The sequence below is a fragment of the Mastomys coucha genome, unplaced genomic scaffold (assembly GCF_008632895.1).
Source record: "Mastomys coucha isolate ucsf_1 unplaced genomic scaffold, UCSF_Mcou_1 pScaffold5, whole genome shotgun sequence".
NCBI classification, from domain to species: domain Eukaryota; kingdom Metazoa; phylum Chordata; class Mammalia; order Rodentia; family Muridae; genus Mastomys; species Mastomys coucha.
Window position 1 is genome coordinate 64,858,786 of NW_022196911.1, and position 20,216 is coordinate 64,879,001.

Consider the following 20,216-nt stretch of genomic DNA (forward strand, 5'->3'; position numbering starts at 1 on the left):
GAAGGGAGGGAGGGGGGGAGGGAGAGAGAGAGAGAGAGAGAGAGAGAGAGGAAGAAAGAAAGAAAAAATTAGAATCCTGCAGTTCCTAGTTTTTATGTTGGAATCAGCTTCAGCTAGTCAACAAATCTGTCTCAAAAACATTTTCAAATCTGGTCTCCTGAACTGAAGTCCCAGCCCAGGTGCCTCCTCTAAGTCCCCCTGGAGCCCCTGGCGACAGACCACTGTCTATCACCAGCTCACGTTCTTTCCTTGAAGCACACAGGTCTATCTCATGTGACAGTTTCTCACCTGCTACTTTTGTGTCTGTTAAACTGGGGCCACGCCACGGACTCTGCCGCTTTCCTATGCATGTACACATGGTGCCTAAAATCCACAAAGGCATTTTATAAACCTCAATGCAGTGTGCATCAGCTTAATGGCACTGAAAGGGAAGGGAATTGATGCTTGGCCACTGGAGGGCAGAGGTCAAAATGAAAGCCCATGCTCAAGGCCTGGTGGGTAACCCAGTACCACCCAAATCCATCCTCCAATCGTTTCTCAGAGTTCTTCCAAATTCTCAGAAAAAGACAAGCACACACAGGGCTCTGTGTATGATATACATTTATATATATAATCGCTCTCAGTTTATTGTACTTTATCCTCTTTTTTACAGTAGATCTGACACAGGCATTAAATAACTGCAGAAGGAGACCACCAAGAAGATGAAGGGGCAGGAAGACCTGGATACCCAAAGGGAAGAAACACAGATCCAGTGGGAGGAAAGAGGGAGGGATCCACTTGAGGGCAGGACGTGGGCTGCACTGAAGGGAAAGGAGGTTAGGAAGGATAAAGAGAAGCAGAGAGACCAGAGGAATATGCTGCTATGATGGACGAAAACTCGGAGCAGGGGACTCTTTCTTAACAGTCTAGGGACGTTATAGGGTTGTTTGTTTGTTTTTTAAAGGCAAAAGAGTTTGAAGGAGGCGGAGCCAAGAAATTCAGAGCCTAGCTGGAGGAGGGTGTCTGAAGCTTTCAGGCGGGCATGCAGAAAGGGAGGACCTTAGTGACCGGTTAGCAACTTGCAAGGAGTAGCCAGAGAGAGGATGGGGGTGGGTAGATCTGAGCTCAGGGAGTCCCCCCCAGCCAGCTGACGTTTCCAAGGTGGCCGCTGGGGATAGAGCCAAGACAGCGGCCCCTCCCCCAGGGCTCCCTGGGAAGGAGAACTTGAAAGATATTCTGGGAAGGCCAGTGGGGGAAGGGAGCAATCAGTTCAAAACAAAGTGGATATTCAGAGCAGGTCAAGCCCGCCTGAGTAGGAGCCGTTTGGATGACAGGAGGGACCATGAAGAAGTTAAAAGTCTAGGCCTACTAGAGAATTTTCTAGAAGAATTAAAGACTTCTCTTCCAGTCCTCCTTTGGAGTCACAATTGGGGGAGAAGCAGGGTGTACCAGGAAGGATGGAAAAGGCCACAGAACCAACTTGTATTCAGCTACAAATGGCAGCTTTTCAGAAGGAGAGGGGTAAGGGAGAGGAGAGGACAGAACTGCTGGAGGAACCAGAAGTCAAAGCCACCAAGATATTGGCTATGGTGACAGAAGTGTGAAGAGATAAAAGAAGCATTGTAAAGGGTGGAAAAACAGTATTCACCCCTGGGAAGCAAATGGCTGAACCGGGCGAGGGATATGTGGGGTAGAGTGGATGGGACCATTTCCTAAAACTCTCAGGGGATGGGACTAGAAACTGAAACAGGAGCTGTAAGGACATCTCATTCATAAACTCAAACTAGAAAACCTCCAACAGTACAGAGGCCCTTGTGCATGCTAGGCAAGTCCTCTGTCGATGAGTAACAACTCCAGCTCCTGAATTAGAAAACTCCTGACTCCTCTCTGCCTCTGGCTAAGCTAAGGTTGGAAGAAGATGTTGGAAACTGTGTGGACATCAGGCTAGGTAGAGAAGTTGAGGAAAGGGTGTGAGGCTCGGACAAGTCATAGCTCTGTTATAAAAAATACCTTTGGGGTGGGTGAGGGAGGGATCAGGCAGGGTCAAGGACATTCCGGAAGCATCCACAGGAAAGTGGGTGGATGGGGGTGGGGAGCCTCAGGATTTGTTGATCCGGAGTTTGAAGGCCACACGGCCAGCGAACTTGTCCCGCTCATCGTCTGTGGCAATATTGGCAGCGTTGATGCGGCATTCTACATTCACCTCCACATTGGGGGTCACATTTAGGAACTTCACAGCCACCAAGGGCTGCGTATAGTTTACCTGGGCCAGAAGAAGAAAACGACGTAAGCCTCTGGTACCTTGGCTTCTTTCCCAAGAACCCCATTCTGTTGCTCAGAAGCCACCGTCAAGGACCTTCCTCAGTGGGACTTACATGGAACTTTTTGCCATAGTAGGGAAAGTACATCAGATCAATGTTGCCATTGGCAGGGAACATGATGAAGTGGCCAAGATTCTCAGCATCTTCATCTCTCTGTGGGGGGCAGGAAGGTTACAGGGAGAGGATGTTAGAAACAGCAGGCACCTGGAGGCGCTCACAAGGACTTCCTTCATACCTCCTTCATCCCAAATTATCCCTGTCAAATTTGTTTTCTTTGAGCTGTGCATCTGCTCGGTGGCTGTGCGTGCATTTGTGTGTGCGCTTGCACACATGTTCCTATCTGCATGTCTCCAGAAAGGGGTGGCCTATTCGCCATCAGACTAGATCTTCTAAGGGTGCTGACAACACGATGGGGGCCTTCTACTCCACCATCAACCCCAAGTTCTTACCCCATCCTTGGGAATCGGTCTCTGGAGCAGAGCCAAGAAAGAACAGATAAACAGTCAAGGCTTAGTAAGAAGGAGGAGAGTTTCTAGAGAGGACAGAGTCGGGCACAGGGTTCCAAGGAGAACTAGTTGTAGCAAAGGGGGCTAACTGATCAGCAGCTAGCAGACTGGGCGAACTGAGAAACAAGGCATGATGGGAGAGTAAAAGAAACACAGACAACTGAGATGGAAGAAAAGGTTGACAGGGAAGGAACCAGAGGCCAGGGCTTTGGTGCAGGAGGGGATGGGTCTGTCTCCAGGAGAGCAGGCTCTTTATATCCTAGAGAGAAGCAATAGGGCTAAGAGACTCTTAAAGCTAAAACTGCATAGGAGCCCACTCTTACCCCCTTGTCCCTATAGTGTTGGGGCCTCTGAAAGAAAAAAATAAAAAGAGATAGGGAGATATGGGTGAAGTATTCAGAAACCAGGAAGTATAAATAAGTGGGCAGGTAGGGAGGGCCCACACACTCACCTTCCCAACACAGGTAACGTTCATGCTCTGGTTAGCCCCTGCATAGAAGTTGATGACCTAGAGAAAGGAGGGAGGGTGGATTTAGAAGAAGTTGCCACATCTTGCGTCCAGCCTTTCAGCTCCAGGGCTTAGCCCCACCTCTTAGAACAAACTACCAAAAATCTCTTTAATGCCCATTAACCCTAATGAAAGGACACATTAGTTAACAGATGGTGGCCCCAGCTCCCTCCTCCATTCTCCCTGGGGACCAATGTCATGGGTACCCGGTTCATTTTGATGAAGACACAGGGCTGCCCGGTGCTGTAACCATAGTGGGTAGGGTCCCCAATGCCAGAGCAATCGCCCAGCTGGGTCCGGTTGAACTGGCAGGCACGTTTTGGATAGTTCAGAACCCCATTATCGGGTTGCTCATAATATCGCCCAGGACGGCAGACATCATTCTTTTGAGCTTGGATGGAGTCGTTGTAAGCTAGGAGGTGGGAGGGAGACAGAGAAGGTCAGTGGCCCGATGTTTCACTTCTAGGGTCCTGGATTCCTTCCCCCAAGGTCCTGGACCAGCCCCATACTCACGTTCCAAGAACTTGTTGAGCTTCTGAACATGCTGATCCCAGCTTTCGGTGTCACTAATGTTGACAATGACATCAAGGTTCTCAGTCTTGGGTCGAATCATCAAGCCTAGAGCCAACATCAATGAAGACTGGGAGTCACATATAAGATGAAGAGAACACAGCAGGGGAAGCAGATAGATATGAGATATGAAGAACACCAGGGTCAGGTGGGGGCAAAGATCTGAAATTGCCTTCCTGGAAGGGCAGTCTCCTGTGGCATCTGCCACTTCTCCAGATCACATGACTCCCAGCTGCAAGGCATGGGAAGGAAGGCTAAGTTCAAGAACTGCCCATCAAACTCCTGCAAAGAACTGTAAGTTCCTTGTGAGGCCTTGAAGACAAAGTAGTTTGAGTGACTGGTAAGGGGAAACTCTTCTCTCACCTGGTGTGGCCAGTCGGTCCTGGTACTTGGGGGTATGGTCAGAGACAGTCTGCAGCATTACCCACATGGTGAGGCTGAACATGGCGGTGAGGAAGCCATAGAAGACGAGATAGAAGAGGAGGATGAAGGCTAGGGTAGAGGAACAAGAGTCAGCAGCTTCCACATCTCTTTTATAAAACCTTGCCCAGCCCACCAACCCCTCTCATCCTTCTTCCTCTCGAGCTGTGGACTGGGACGGGCCAAGGAGCAACAGGATATCTTAGGGCCTTCCCCCGGGAGCTAAAGGAAACAAGCTGGAAACAGGCAGGGGCCAGCCAGCTCCAGCCCTGACTCCCAGATTCCTCCCGGGGCACAGTGAAGTCCGACCCTTTGGAGGCCACAAGAGACCTAAACTGTAGTTGTGACAACTCCAGGAATAGGTCACTGTCATTCTGCATCTACATTTCCAACTTCTCAACCCTGCATGGTCTTGAAAAGGCACTGCATCTGCTCCTGCTGTGTCTAGCGGAATGCTCTCTTAGAGCTGTCTTCGCACAAGGATCTGTAACCTGGTACTGGACACCGTTCTCAGCCAAATTCTTAACACCTCAGAGGACTCAAGTAGCAAGATCCATCTATCTGCCTTTCTGTCTGTCTGTCTATCTATCTGTTTCTCTCCTGAGGAAGCCCCTGAAATGAGGGGCTAATGGCCCAGCAGTCACCCCGCCCCCCCCTTTAACTCACACAGGATCTTGGCAAGGAGAAGACAGAATCCCCTAGAAGCCTTCCCTGGACATCATCTCTCCTGACTCCTCTCCTAGGCCTCCCGTGAGGAGGACATGCTGTTCCAATCACCCTGAACTATCAGTCTTTCCACCTAAGAAGACACAGTTCTTCTGTGAAGGCTTCTGAGGACCCCAAGCATTCATCCATTGATCCCACAGGGTCTTTGGTTCCTTGAGGACAAGGGCTGCATTGACCTCCTTTCACAGTCCCCTAAGCCTCAGGTGGGTGGTCTGATGAACACTGTGTCCAATCAATGTGGATATGTGGTAAATTATGTCACACAGAATCCCTTGTGCTTCAATTCTCCAGTTTGGCTCTGTCTTTTGCAAGACTGTCACCCTTACCACACCCGATACCCATCAATAACCCCTGACTACATCAAAGTCCTTGCACACCCCTGAGGTAAGGGTAGAGAGTTCCTCCAAGTCATGGGGGTCCCATGTAAACACCCTGCCTGAGATTGTACCCATCTCAGCACAGGGACCATTTCTCCCTCCACCTCTGACATCTAAAAAAAATGCGTCAAGCCTGGAAAAGTACCATCCCTCCTAGCAGCCCCCCACCCACAAAAGCCGCCACAGAGGGCTCCAAACGGCCAATGGTGGAATATAGACAAACAACTTCCGCTGTTACGAACGCCCCCCCTCAAGACCCCCCTGCCAGATCCGCCTCCTCATGAATGTTCCCAGGGTCCAAGGGGGTGGGTGAGAGCTAAAAATAAACGAGGTTGGCTAGCTAGTGAGAGCCAGAGGGAGAGTTAGGGCTCTCTTCGGGGAGAGCGATGATGACCGTGTGCAGCCGCAGGGCCTGAGCTGGAGCGGGAGCGCCGTGGCACGGACACGCGCGCAGAGCCCGCGACCCCCCGCCCGAGGGGGCTCCGCGGGGGGCGGGCAGGCGGCAGTGACCTACTTTCTCCGCCTCCGCAGCGGCCAGTCAGAGAGATTAGACCGCTGATTCGAGCCCCTCCCGATCCAAAGCCCGACAGTGGGGGCTGGACGCCAGGGACCCGGCAGGGGAGCTGGGGCGACGCCCGCGGGACCCTGCGCCCCAAAGGCGTCGCCGAGAGGTCAGCTACCACCTTTCCCGCGCCAGCCCCGCGTACCCCAGCTGGTCCCGGTGCGCCCCATGAACTGGTGCGTCCGCGGGTTCCACACGAACTCCTTCCACTCCTCAACCACCTGCCCGCAGCTCTTCTTCTCTTTCTGGATGACCATCTTGGAGGCACGGGGCGAGTCCCGGCGCGCTGCTGGGGGCTGCGGAGAAGCCGGGGCGTCGCGCGCTGAAGCCCTCCACGCACCGAATGCGCGCGGGAGCGAGGCGAGGGAGACTCCAATCAGATATGCAGCTGCTGCAAATTCCGGGGTGCACAGCCACGCTCTGTGGTCTGCTGGCAGTGAGGCGGAGGTGCGCCGAGGCTAGGCCCCCCGACTGCGATAGAAGGAGGGGGCTGTCAAAACAGGGAAAGATAACCAGGGAAAGGGATGCCAGGCACCTCCACCCCACACACCGCCTAGAAGCAAAACAAAAAGGGGTGCAAAACCAGACGGCTCCAAAATTCGAGTGAAACGCAGAAAAAGCGGGGTGCAAAGAATCAGGGAAAGAAGGGGGAGGGAGCCGCCCCGAAATCCAAGATGCAAAGAGGCTGTGGAACGCGGCAAGTGGCCGATTAAGTCTCCTCCGACAAACGGCGACAGCCACACCACAGTTGGCCCAGCCTGTGGGAGCTGGGGCGGGGACGAGCAGTTGGGAAGGGGGGGGAAATAGGCAAGGATAGGGGCCCCAATCGGAGGCTCCGCTCCTCAGCAGTGCGGGGAGCGCGGTCCCTGCGCACAGTCTTTATAGTCTGTGACTCTGAGGGTGTCCGCCCCCTTCCCACCCACCCCCCAGGAACCCCGCCTCTTCGTTGCTCGCTTAGGAGACCTCATACATATGCAAATGCAAAAGGAATTGGACCCGCCCCCTGGTGCGTCCTTCGGTCCTAGTGTGCTCTTCCTTAACCCAGACCCCAGGTACAACACTGAAACAAGGTTGGTAAGGAAGGCAGAGGGTGAGTCTGGGTAGAGCTGAAGAAAAGATCACCCCCTGAGAGGCTCAAACAAAAAGACAAGCTGATACTACTCAAAAGTGGGGACTCAGGGCAGGGAATTTAAAAAGAGACTAAGAGTTACTTCGAAAGCCTCCAGAACAGAGGGCTGAATGTGAGAGGAATGAAGAAAAGCAAGCGCCAGACACCAAGAAAGAGCCTAGAAACTAGAACACAGAAGGGATAGAAGCCAGTACAGGACGCCCTTCTTCTTGGTTCCACTGACTCTTTTGTCCAACCTACCTGTTCTCCGTGACCAGGGTCCCTGCCATATTCCCAAACTTGTCTGAGGCCCAAGAATTTCCCTGATTCTAGATCTACAGCCAGGTCTGTGTAGGTCCTGCTTTCCAGCCTCCCACCCACAGGTCTGATCTCCGGTCCATATTTGCTGGAGCTCCTACAACTGATACTCCAGCTGTGCCCAATAGCTTAAAAAGAAGACTGGCCATTATCTTTACTTCTTTCTGTGGCAGGAACACCATGGCCTATACTTATAGGAATTGGTTCTTTTTTTCTACCATGTGGATCCTGTACCCACAGCTGGCCTTGAAGAGATGCTCCTGCCTCGGCCTCCCAAATTCTGGATTTATAAAAATATACTACTATGATATTTTATTATTCTTGGCGGTGATAGTAATGTGTTTTGTTTGCTTGTTTGTTTTTGTTTTGGTTTGGTTTTCTTTTCTTGAGACAGGATCTTATTGATCCCAGGCTAGTCTGAAATACTGGTTTGAAGTAGCCAAGGATGATTCGAACTCCTGATTCTTCTGCTTAGACTTCTGAATACTGGGATTGCAGGTGTGTACCATCATATCCAGCTCCAGGGTTGCCTTCCTCTGGTGAAATTACAGCTGTGCATGACTATGTCTGACTATAATTCCAATTTTACTCCAAGTTTCACAGAAGTAATTCTAGCATTGTGAAATGACATAATTAAATTCAGTTAGTGTACCAGACATGGTGACCATATCTGGATTCAGCTACTTGGGAGCCTGGGGTAAAAGGATCGATTGAGGTCAGGAGTTCAAAGTCAGTCAGGACAGCATAACTAGACCCTAACTTAGAAGAAGAAGAAGGAGAAGGAGAAGGAGAAGGAGAAGGAGAAGGAGAAGGAGAAGGAGAAGGAGAAGGAGAAGGAGAAGAAGAAGAAGAAGAAGAAGAAGAAGAAGAAGAAGAAGAAGAAGAAGAAGAAGAAGAAGAAGAGGAGGAGGAGGAGGAGGAGGGGGGAAGGGAGGAGGAGGAGGGAGAAGAGAAGAAGGAGAAGAAGAAGAAGAGGAAGAAGAGGAAGAACAAGAAGAAGAAGAACAAGAAGAGGAGGAGGAGGAGGGAAAGGAAGAGGAGGAAGAAGAAGTAGAGAAAGAAGAGGAGGAAAAAGAAGAAAGGAAAAGGAGGAAGAGGAAGAGGAAGGAAGAAGAGCCAGATATACTAATCCATGCTGGTAACCCAAACTGAAGGTAAGAGGATAAGGTTTGAAGCCAGCCTTGGCTAATAGAGAAATCTTGTCGCAAAAATAAAGCCCATGTGTGTGTGTTTGGGTGGGTGTCCTTCTGGGGGAGTTGGAGAAGAATGTGAATAAATATTATTAAAATATATTGTATATATGCAAAAGATTCTCAAAGAATAAATAAAATATTAGATATATTTCCCTTACGGCACATAATTCCATATACGTGTGTGTGTGTGTGTGTGTGTGTGTGTGTGTGTGTGTGTGTGTGTGTGACCACAAGAAGCACAGCTAGTTAGGAGACATTACAGCGTGTATGTATTCTAGGTAAGAGAGGTGACTGACTTGAACAAGGACACCAAGGTGGAAGATGGAGATGTGGGAATGAGTTAAAGGCCTGTTTCAGAAGTAGGATGAGTAAACAGCAGGGATAAGGTAAAGAAAAGGATCGAGGCTGGCCTCTGAGTTTCTCTCATGAACACATGGCTCGTAAACTTACTTGCATGCTTTGTCTCTATGCAATTATATTGTAAACGTTCCCTCCCCCACCCCAGTGCTAAGGCCAGAAACCCAGGGCCCTAAATATAATTAGCAAATACCCTCTCACTGAACTATCTCCCCCACCCTAGACTCTATGCTTTTTGAGAGTTGGCCTTTATCTTAAGATAATGCTGGTTGCTGAGTTCAGCTTAAATGTGGAACGGCTTTTTCTGCAAGAAACCCCAGGAAAGCAGCTTGATCTCTCCAATGGAAGAAGAATACTAGAGGAGGATACTAACACAGACACACACGGACACACACACACGTACACACACACACACACACACACCGCACGCACCATGGCAGATACAGCCTTTGGTGGCTTCTCATCTCAGTTTCTACCCTGGGCACCAGGCTCACTTTCTTAGAAAAGAGGGGGTGAATACCTTCTGGGCACCAGAGATAGGTCACGGAGTAGGATGATGCCTGTCGCTCCCTTTCTTATGTCTTCTGTAGGTAAGGAGGGGGTAGATGGGAGGAGGGAGGGAGGAGTTGTGTAGCGAATGCCTGGCCCACACTCAGAGGTAGACAAGCTGAGAAAGGGGAGATCCAGAAGGGCATGTGATGAACCTACAGCTCAGCAGTGGTGCTCTCTTCTGTGTACAGAACCCTGGGTTCAATCCCAAGCAAAAGAGGAGCAAGAGGAGCAAAAAACTCTTCTTTTGGAATCTGCCTCCATTGGGGGTGTCCAGAGAGGAAGGAGTTAGATGGCTGCCCCTCCTCACTGTCCCAGAGGCGGAGACAGTCCACAGTCAAGGGCCTATGCTCCTTATACCTTCCTGTTTAACCTTTATTACCATTATTTACTCCCCCACAACCCCGTGTGTGTGTGTGTGTGTGTGTGTGTGTGTGTGTGTGTGTGTGTGTGTGTGTGTGTAGAAGTCAGAATACAACTTGTGGGAGTTAGTTCTCTCCACATATTTTTATGTAAACCCTAGGAATGAAACTCATCCAGTCATGCATGGTACCTGCTGAGCCATCCAGGATTTAGATGAATGAGTTAAACAAGGAGAATTTTGCAAAGACAAAGGCTAGGAAAGCTCGATTTCTGCAAGCTGGAAGGAACCTTCTGGTACAGCTCACTGGTAGAGCTCCTGCCTTGCATGCATGAGGTACGAAGACCACTCCTTAGCACTGGAAAAAAAAAAATCCTGTGGCGGTGTTTGTGCAAGGTGTAAACGTCCTTTACGCTACTGAAATTACATTTGACAGTGGTTAGGATGGTGATTTCTATGTTGCTTGTATTTTATCACAACTAAAACAAAACAAAACAGTTAGATAAAACAGAAACGTTCTGCCCTGACCAGATGGAGCCCAGGCTCTCAGCAGGATGCACCAGGCCTTTCATCACATGACCCAAGGAGCTTCCCCAGCCTACCTTCTTTCCATCTCAGTCTGCCCAAGGCTCAGCCCGGTGACATCCCCTCCCCCCCCTTGTTCTGTAGCCTTAGCAGTTTCAGATTTACTCATCAAGAACAAAACGGGACTTAAATTAAAAAACAACAATAGAACTTACATCTTGAGCACTTTTTATATGCCAAGTACTATAGTAGATTTTTTTTTTTTTCGAGACAGGGTTTCTCTGTATAGCCATGCTATCCTGGAACTCACTCTGTAGACCAGATTGGTCTCGAACTCAGAAATCCGCCTGCCTCTGCCTCCCAAGTGCTGGGACTCAAGGCGTGTGCCACCACCGCCTGCCTTGTAGTAGATGTTTTTACCTAAATGATTCTATCAAATCTTTAGAACACCCCCAGAGTCAAAGTAAAGCAGATGTCTGTGAGTTCAATACCAGCCTGGTCTATTTAGTGAGTTCTGGGGTAGCCAGAGTTACAGAATTAAACCCAGTCTAAAAAAAAGGTAGAGACGGACAGTTACAGTCACTTGTTCAATTTCACACATCTAATAGCTCAGCTCTTTGATATACTTTGATGAAAATATCTAGGTTCAGGCTAGAGAGATGGCTCAGGGGTTAAGAGCACTGACTGCTCTTCTGGAGGTCCTGAGTTCAAATCCCAGCAACCACATGGTGGCTCACAACCACCTGTAATGAGATCTGACGCCCTCTTCTGGTGTGTACAGTGTACTTACATATAATAAATAAATAAGTAAATAAATCTTTTTAAAAAGAAAAGAAAATATCTAGGTTCCCTGGTGTCTATAGATATCACTGGTTTGTGGGGTTTTGTTTTTCTTCTTTCCTTTCTTCCTTCCTTCCTTTATTTATATACTTGGGTTTGTCGAGACAGGGTTTCTCTGTGTAGCCCTAGCTGTCCTGGAACTCTGTAGACCAGGCTAGCCTAGAGCTCAGAACTCTGCCTGCCTCTGCCTCCCGAGTGCTGGGGTTAAAGGTGTGTGTCACCACTGCCTCTGCCTCCCGAGTGCTGGGATTAAAGGTGTGTGTCAGGACCAGAACTTATTTTCCCCTTTAGCTATCCCTATTAGGAGCTGAGAATGCATCTCTATGTCAGGGCACTCTCTCAGCATACCTACCCATAGTCCTAGATAAAAATGGGGCATGGAAGTGATCTATACAGTGAGTTCAGGCCACCAGAACTGTATAGTAAAACCCTGCCTGGAGGTGGGGGGGGGGGAAGCAGAAACATGAAAGCATATTAAAGCCTAGAAATGCAATTCAGTTGGTAGAGTATTTGCCTAGGAGGCACGGCGCCCTGGCACTGCTTAAATCTGCCATGGTGGCACTTGTAGCCCCGGCGCTCAAAGGGTAGAGGCAAGAGCATCAGGCATTCACTGGTCATCTTCAGCTGCACAGAGTTGGAAGCCAGCTTGGGCAACATGAAACACTGTCTCAAAAAAAAAAAATTGTGGTTTTTGTTTGTTTATTTGTTTTAAATAGCATTTTACATACATCTCTCTCTCTCAACACCTTGATAATGTACAGACATTATCAGGGCTTCTTCATCCTTAGAATCTCTATGGATAACCTAACACAGCACTTGGCATCTTGTCAACAGCTAATAAATGTTAGCTGAAAGAGAGAGAGAGAGAGAGAGAAAATGAAGGGGGGGGGACAGAGGATGGGGGGGTGGAGGGAGGGAGCAGTGGCTCGGGTGGTAGGGTGGAATCAGTGGGGTAGGCCAGGCCTTGAGGGCCTCAGGATGTGCTGCCAAATCTGGAAACTTTTCTTTTGGAGGGGGGCGGGTGTTGGAGAAGACAAGGGATGTTGAGCAGGCACAGTAGATGCCCTTGGTGGGGGCTTGGCAAAGGCTGTGTCAAAGCAAAGTCAGTCTTAATGAAAGAGTGTAGACAGCTTTGGACTGCGGTCAGGAATCCTGGAATCTAGGGCAGGCTGCAGAGGCAAGGTTGAGGGTGTAGTGTCCTGGAGAGCACAGGGCAGAGGCAGAGAAGGAAAAGTAGCCCCTAAGACAGTCTGAGCACACAAAGTCAGGGAGTTACCTACCACCCAGAACACAGCCCTCCTTGGTGGATGCCCACGTGTATTCAGCAGTCCCTGCCGGCTAACACCTGAGACCTCCTCCGCTGACTTCTCATTATTCAGGTCTCCACTCCAGTGACATTACCTCACCGACCTTTCCTGATCACCTGATTGATGTCCTCCCAGTACAGCCTTTCTTTCCTCACTCTACTACTCCACTCTTGGCTTTTATTCCCTTTATAGTCACCATTTGAAATGGTGAATTTTAGGGGAGTTGTTTTATTAGTTTTTGTTTGTTTGTTTGTTTTGAGACAGGTCTCCCTATATAGCTCTGGCTGGCTTGGGACTCACTATTTAGAGACCAGACTGGCCTTGAACTCAAGAGATCTTCCTGCCTCTGCCTCCAAGTAGTGGCATGCATACCACATCCAACCTTAATTTAAAAAAAATATTTATTTATTATTATAATTAAGTACACTCTAGCTGTCTTCAGACACACTAGAAGAGGGCGTCAGATCTCATTACAGGTGGTTGTGAGCCACCATGTGGTTGCTGGGGTTTGAACTCAGGACCTTTAGAAGAGCAGTCACTAGTGTGGTCCCAGTGTTCGTTCATCATTGTGGCCTCAGTGTCCAGAAACCAGAACAGTGGTAGAGACACAGTATCTATCAGTTGAATGAGCATGCCCTAGGAGGCCAAAGTTGACCCTGAACACAAACCAGGGATCAGAATGAATTTAGACTCTCTAGACTTGCTGAAGACTCTTCTGCCAACACTGCTGGCTGGGTGGAGGAGAGCCGACAGGAACAACGTTGGGGGAAACAAGGCTGGGGCTTATGCTCTGTGCCTTCCATTTTTTTGTTTGTTTTGTTTTGTTTTGTTTTGTTTTTTTGAGACAGGGTTTCTCTGTGTAGCCTTGGCTGTCCTGGAACTCACTCTGTAGACTAGGCTGGCCTCGAACTCAGAAATCCACCTGCCTCTGCCTCCCAAGTGCTGGGATTAAAAGCATGCGACACCACCGCCCGGCTCTGTGCCTTCCATTGCAGGGGTTTTGCTAGGACCTCCTCAGTCTGAGTCATCGAGGAGGTCCTGGCTGATCTCTGTGGAAGAGAATAGTAGGTCCAGGGAATAAGAACCCATGGCTCTGGGTTACTGGGTGGCTGAGGCTGAGGATGTAGCTGGGTGGTTGGTTGAGTGCTTGCCTAGTATGCATGAAACCCTGAGTTTCTCTCTAGTATCCCACCAAACTAACTTGTCAACCCACCCACACCTATAATTACAGCACTGAAGAGGTAGAAGCAGGAGCAGGGATGGGTGGGGGGCAATTCATGGTCTTCCCTGACTACATATCAAGTTTGAAGCCAGCCTGGAATACTTGAGATCCTTTCTCAAAAAGAGGTGGGGGAGACAGAGGCAGAGGGTGGGGGGAAAGCATGACTTAGATCCCAGCACTCTGGAAACAGAGGCAGGTGGATGGAGCTCTGTGAATCTGAGGCCAGCCTGGTTTGTTTTTTGTTTTGTTTTGTTTTTTTTTGTTTTGTTTTGTTTTTTTGAGACAGGGTTTCTCTGTGTAGCCCTGGCCGTCCTGGAACTCACTCTGTAGACCAGGTTGGCTTCGAACTCAGAAATCTGCCTCCCTCTGCCTCCCAAGTGCAAGTGCTGGGGTTAAAGGCAAGGCGTGTACCACTACTGCCTGGTTTGAGCCCAACCTGTTTTACACAGTGAGTTTCAGGATAGCCAGGGGGTGGGGTGGGAGGTGGGACGGATGATACAAAAAAAAAATTAATAAATTTAAAATAAACTTTCTTTTCTCACAAAGAGAGAGAGAGAAAGAGAGAGAGAGAGAGAGAGAGAGAGAGAGAGAGAGAGAGAGGGAGGGAGGGAGGGAAGAAAGAAATTGAAATTGGAGGCTGGAGCCTTGGGATTCTCACTGGATCTGGTTTTCTCCTGTGGCAGAGTCAGGAGAAATTTTGTGACTTCATGTGAGATCAGCATGGTCTACATAGCAAGTTCAAGTTCCAGGCCAGCAAGGGCTACATAGTGAGACCAAGAGGCTGGACCGAGGGCTGGAACCTGAGGACTCCTTGGCAGCTGGGACAAAATAAATTCTGAAATCCGAAAAGATCTGAAACATGGAGCCTGAAGCTTCGACAGTAAGGTTCCCTTGGAGAGTGAGGGTCACCATATTCTGTTTTGATTTTTAACAGGCTCTCCTCCGGCTGCAGATGTCCTTTTAGTGGGAGATTGGTGGCGCGCAGCATACACACAGTCTGATTCCACACGCGCGCGCACACACACACACACACACACACACACACACACACACTGACAAACAGACGCGACAGGTGATTCCAGTACAGGCAGGCCCCTTCTAGAGGATAATGGTGAACTGGAAGTCCTTCTCCAAACTACACGCACCACATCCACTTTCTGCAAGGTTGTAAGACCTACCCTGGGTTTTCCTGCTTCTAGACAAGCACTCTACCACAGGAGCAACAGCCCCAACCCCTCCCTGAACTCTTGGATGGCAGAAAGTTTTCTGAATCTGACTTTTCTTTCTAGTTGGAACCAGTACAACCTTTTTTTGTTTGTTTGTTTAATGGAAAAATAACAAACACCTCTGAGACAGCAAAGAGGAAGCTAGCAGAGCTGCTGTTTTGACCCCTCTGCCCCTCTGCCCCTCTTCTCCTCTCCTGTTTTGGCGAACTGGGAACTGAACCCACGGCCTCCCACAGGCAAGGAAAGCTTTTCACTCCGAGCTCTTTTTTATTCCTTTCTGATCTTTCACAGAACTCCCGCCCCATCTCTGTGTGACACTCTTACGCCCCCTGCTGCCCCTTCCTTCCCTGGACAGCAGTGGCCATGCCAAAGACCAGAATGACCTAGAAACAAATGTCTATACTGACTTGAGAGATGGGAAGCTGGAGCTGGAGTCTCAGAGTGTGGGTGTTGGAGAAGAATTAAGGTAGCCTGGGGGGGGGGGGGCTACAAGGTGTAGCTATGGCTCATTCTTTCCTGTCTTAATGCCTGTCTCTGCCCCATCCACTGCAGAATGTGGTTCTGTCTTCTGAAGCAGAAGCTAAAGTCGTTTTACCCTTGGACATGGGACTCCCTCTTCAGCTGAAGCTTTCAGCTTCCAGAAAGTAGTGGTGTGTGTGTGTGTGTGTGTGTCTGTGTGTCTGTGTGTGCGTGTGTGTGCGTGTGTATGTGTGTGTGTGTATGCGTGAGTGTGTGTGTGTGTGTGTGTGTGTGTGTGTGTGTATGTGTGTGTGTGTGTGTTCCAGGGGCTCAGCCTAAGACGCCCCATCCTCAGGAAAATCCCTTTGCCTTCTTGACTATGCCATAGCCTGTGCACTTTTGCACACATACATCTTCCAGTTATCCTTCTATTTGTTCCCCTTTGAAACAAACCTGCCTCTCGTACGGGTCCATGAGCAAGCATCCAAGGAAGCATGGCTGTGTTGCTCTTCAATTCATCTCCCTTGCCTCACTGCCTGGTCCACTACCGGAGCACAGTAAACATTTGTTGAATAAATGACTCAGCTGCATCCAAAGTTCTTTTTTATTTTTAAAGATAGGGTTTCATGTAGCCCAGGCTGGCCTCAAATGTATTATGTGGCCAAGGATAACGTTGAGGTCCCGATTCTCCCAACTTCACCTCTCCTGGCTTTAAAGACGTGCATGCACCACCATGCCTGCTTCTCAGAAGGGGTTAGTGGGAGGTGTGGGTGTCATTGCTAGGGCTCTGAGGGCAGCTGTGAGTCCAGATGTCCCGGCTTCTGCTCAGGGCCTGGTCTATGTCCAGTCTCTGTCCTTGTACCCAAAGGCCACTCAGGCAAAAGGAAGCAGAAGAGGCCTCTCCTAGAGGAGGAGGATGGTGCAGAACATCAGGATGGCTCAGACCCCACAGCTCCAGCCCCACACTCCAAATTTCTGCGTCCTTAAAAGATTTCTTTTTTTAGACTGAGTTTTGCTATGTAGCCCAGGCTAGCCTTGCATATGCATTCTCCCTGCCTAAGCCTTTAATTTTCTAATAAAACCATAGGCCTCACGAATGATAGGTTTGCACTCTTGTTGAGCAACAGCCCACAAGTCGTCCCTCTCTTTCCTCCCAGTGGTTTCCTTCCCCTCAGAATGTGTTCCCTCTCCTTCAACTAACATACTTATATGGCCTTCTCTTACCTGGTAAACCCCCAAGGAAGAGATGGCTCTGAGGGTGGGACCAGAGTCTCCAGAGGGAGGCAAGTCTCAAAAGAGACAAAGAAAGGATTTCCATCTTTGGTCCTTGGCTTAGGACCACTTTGAATATATCCAGCTTCAGCTGAAGAGGGAGTCCCATGTCCAAGGGTAAAACGACTTTAGCTTCTGCTTCAGAAGACAGAACTACATTCTGCAGTGGGTGGGGCAGAGACAGGCATTAAGACAGGAAAGAATGAGCCATAGCTACACCTTGTAGCCCCCTCCAGGCTACCTTAATTCAGCCTCCGATCTATACTCCCATGCAGCTTCCTGGTTTGACCTTCTGTGAAAAATCTCCAGGCCCAAATAAGCATGCATTCTAGGTAAAAGCTGTTTGCATTCTGTGGACAACGACAAGATATGTCCACACTGATTGGAAGGCCCCCTTAAGCCTTTCTACTATTAAAAGCCCCCCTTGGCTGGGCAGTGGTGGAGCATGCCTTTAATCCCAGCACATGGGAGGCAGAAGCAGGCACATGTCTGAGCTTGAGGCCAGCCTGGTCTACAGAGTGAGTTCCAGGGCAGCCAGGACTACACAGAGAAACCCTGTCTCAAAAAACCATAAATAAATAAATAAATAAATAAATAAATATACAAGCCCCCCCGCCTTGCCTCATTTTCCCATAATCCACTACATGTAGCCAGCATCCCACCCTGTTCCTTTACTTGGTTTTGGAGGTGAAGGTTAAGCCAAGAAGAATTTGTTCCTGTCCCGAGAGCAAGGAGTCGTCCTGAGCCATCTACCAGCTTAAATCCTAGCTCCAGAGAAAAGGTCCAGGGGTCTGCATGAGGCTGGGGAATGCCTAGGGAAAGAGATGATCCTCCTTAGGCCTAAAGACTTGGGTTTTATAGAGAGATGAGCGTAGTGTTGAAGAGGGACAGCACAGAAGGGAGAACTGGCCATAGAGGAGAAAGAGACTTTTAAAAGTCTACCTTGGAGACTGAATTCTGCATGGGTCCCTGGAGGGAAGAACAGTCCAGGTTGTAGGTCCTCATCACAGTTCCCAAGGCTAGGGAGGGCAGAGGCTGAGATCTGGGCCTGGTAGCCCAGCCAGATATCTCGACGTATACAACCATCCAGGGCAGGAGTGAGCTGAAGTAGGTGGGAGTGGAAGGGAGGGAAATTATAGAGAGGGTAAATTAAGGCATCTGAACTGTAGCCAATTTCCTCAGAAATATAAGTGTTTGGCTCTTCCCCATGTAGCTTTTGCTCGACCGACCTCCCTCTCCCTAAAACCTGAACCTAGATTTCCAGAGCTTAGCCCTGGGATATAGTCACCGGAAACCGAAGTTTGGAAGTGGGCAGGAGGTGTCCCCCTAGTGCAATCCTCATGCGGGGCTGGGAATGGTCAGCCAGCGATGCAGAGATTTGTCTCAGGCATAGCATCTCCTTTCCATCCACCCACAGCAGCAGTGAATCCCCATTCATCTTCAGCTCCACCTACAGGAGGTAGTCAGGATCAGAATGAGAGGGGTCCTGAGCCTGTCTCAGGGGCAGCCTAGTGCAGCTGAAAGAAGATGCTCTTAAAGAGGCATGGTTGGCTCACTCAGACTGGGTCGCTTACACACTGACTCAGCCTTGGGATTCCCATCTGATGAAACAGGGACAAGAATAGCTACTTCACAGGGACTGTGTGTCACTGAGACAGAGGACCATCCTGAAGAGATGTTCCTGCTCCTCCTCAGAGGACATCAAGGTGACCCCTCCCCACAGAGGCAGAGTTCTCTTACCGGGTGCCATCTCCCATCATTCAGCCGAGGGCCAAAGCCTACTGTAAGTCGAGCCCAGAGATTGTGTAGCTGGATTTCAAGCTGGCCGTCTCGCAGTCCCAGCATGAACCAATCATCTTCAGTATTGGTGTCCCCATAAAAAAGGACTCCCTCTGGATCCCAGGTTCGAAACTCAAAGGAGGAATAGGGTCTGGAAGGACACAGAAGGGAAGACTGTACATGAGGTATGGGGGTTCTCAGTGCTGGGGGAAGAAGAACTCGGGGAGAAAATGGATAGGGGAAGGGAGAGAGCAGATGGGGTGAGAAGGGGAGGTCAGAGGACTGGGTTAATAGGCTTCCATACTTGCTGATTTTGGTGAGGTCAATGGTCATAACCATGACAGGCCCTTGTCCTGGGCCATTGCTCAAGTACTTAGCAGGAGGGTCCTGAGCACTCTGTCAGGAAAAAGAAAAAAAGCTGACCAAAGACATTTCAGAGACAGAAAGGTACAGTTACAGGGTCAGAGGAAGAGAGAAAGGGGAAAGACAGAGCTAAAAGGAAGCTCATTTAAACACACAGAGGCTGAGAATCCTATCCTGTTTTTTGCACCTGGATAGGGTCAATGTGTCTCAGGGCCCGTCCCTGGTGGGTGGGAGGCGGCGTCCATAGTAGCAGTAGCAGAAGCAGTCGCCAGCGCAAGGAGGCCACAGAGTCCCTCTTCTCCATAGTTAGCAGCCGTCCACCCAGTGGTTCAGACTATCTGAGGAGAACCAGTGGGGGTAGGTAGCCTCGCACATGGGTGGTGGAGGGTTAAAGGTTGTTCCGGGGGAAGAAGGGAGGGCAGGAGATAGGGACACTGACCCTGACTGTGCGGCCCCTCTGAAGGCAAATGAGGTGAGGGACAGAGTCCCTCCACGACTATCCCCTGCAGCCAAGAGATCTGTGGAGAACATTTCTTCTCTTCTCCTCCACTATTATCTAGTGTGGCTCCTCCAAGCTGTCCTCCCACAAGGGGAGGCTGCCTAGGTACACTTGAGATTTGGAAACAGTTCTCCCTGCTTAATGAGCGAGCATCATCCTCTGCCAAGGCTAACCCTGAGCTGAGGCGTGGAATCCAGATGCCTTGCTGGCTGACCTAGGGAGACAAACTTCACCTTTGTGCTTCCATGACCTTGTTGGTTAAATGAGGAACATAATCCATCTTCTATGGGGCTGCTGGGAATGGGGATTGAAACAATGTAGGCAGAAAGCCCAGGATCCGATGTCAATGCCTCCCTAAGTTTCCCCAGACCTATGAGATTGCTCTCACAAGAATGTATTGTCTCTCTGTGTGTTTAATGGCTACTAAGAAGAAATCTGCCTATAACCCAGGCACTGGGAAGACTGAAACAGGAAAATCATGAATTCAGGACTAATCTGGACCACACAGAAAGACTATTCTAAAAAGTAGTGGGAGTGTAGATAGCCCAGTGGGTAAAAACACCCGCTGCCAAGCCTGATGACCTGAGTTCATTTACAGGATCGACACAACAGATGGAGGAAAATGTCTACACGTTTGCACACATGTACACAGGCACATTACACACATGCATACACAAGTGTGTGTATGTGTGCATTCACTAAACACAAAGTTTTTTTTAAAGGAAGGGGAAAATAATGAAAAAAGGAACAAATATTTCTATCCGGGCATGATTGCAGAGTAGTTTAATCCCAACACTTGGAGGTAGAGGCAGGTGGATCTCTGTGAGTCAGCCTGATCCTCCTTAGGAGTTCCAAGCCAGCAATAGTTA

The 20,216-nt window shown here is 49.4% G+C and overlaps 2 protein-coding genes across 2 annotated transcripts; both read right to left on the reverse strand.

Annotated features, from left to right (window-relative positions):
- Positions 1-583: 583 nt before the first annotated feature.
- On the reverse strand, positions 584-6,834 carry Atp1b2 (ATPase Na+/K+ transporting subunit beta 2). Its single transcript, XM_031353397.1, has 7 exons — positions 6,115-6,834; positions 4,248-4,376; positions 3,828-3,932; positions 3,521-3,726; positions 3,258-3,314; positions 2,355-2,453; positions 584-2,242 (listed from the first exon to the last, which is right to left on the reverse strand). The coding sequence occupies exons 1-7, from the start codon at positions 6,224-6,226 to the stop codon at positions 2,078-2,080; spliced, it is 873 nt and encodes a 290-aa protein (XP_031209257.1). The 5' UTR covers positions 6,227-6,834; the 3' UTR covers positions 584-2,077.
- Positions 6,835-16,020: 9,186 nt separating this feature from the next.
- On the reverse strand, positions 16,021-19,304 carry Shbg (sex hormone binding globulin). The gene is made up of 9 exons (XM_031352063.1): positions 19,288-19,304; positions 19,036-19,186; positions 18,790-18,881; positions 18,447-18,636; positions 17,995-18,156; positions 17,649-17,808; positions 17,382-17,518; positions 16,659-16,866; positions 16,021-16,337 (listed from the first exon to the last, which is right to left on the reverse strand). The coding sequence occupies exons 2-9, from the start codon at positions 19,150-19,152 to the stop codon at positions 16,189-16,191; spliced, it is 1,215 nt and encodes a 404-aa protein (XP_031207923.1). The 5' UTR covers positions 19,153-19,186; positions 19,288-19,304; the 3' UTR covers positions 16,021-16,188.
- Between the last annotated feature and the right edge of the window lie 912 nt (positions 19,305-20,216).

Bases quoted from the DNA above. Each gene is read 5' to 3' on its own strand.
- Atp1b2 (XM_031353397.1), bottom strand. From the start codon at position 6,226: ATGGTCATCCAGAAAGAGAAGAAGAGCTGCGGGCAGGTGGTTGAGGAG. The intron at 3,727-3,827 runs GTGAGTATGGGG...CCCACCTCCTAG, and splicing joins GCTCAACAAGTTCTTGGAAC to CTTACAACGACTCCATCCAA. The intron at 2,243-2,354 runs GTAAGTCCCACT...CTTCTGGCCCAG, and splicing joins ACTATGGCAAAAAGTTCCAT to GTAAACTATACGCAGCCCTT.
- Shbg (XM_031352063.1), bottom strand. From the start codon at position 19,152: ATGGAGAAGAGGGACTCTGTGGCCTCCTTGCGCTGGCGACTGCTTCTG. The intron at 18,882-19,035 runs GTGCAAAAAACA...TTTTCCTGACAG, and splicing joins GACACATTGACCCTATCCAG to AGTGCTCAGGACCCTCCTGC. The intron at 18,157-18,446 runs GTAAGAGAACTC...TACCTCCTGTAG, and splicing joins ATGATGGGAGATGGCACCCG to GTGGAGCTGAAGATGAATGG.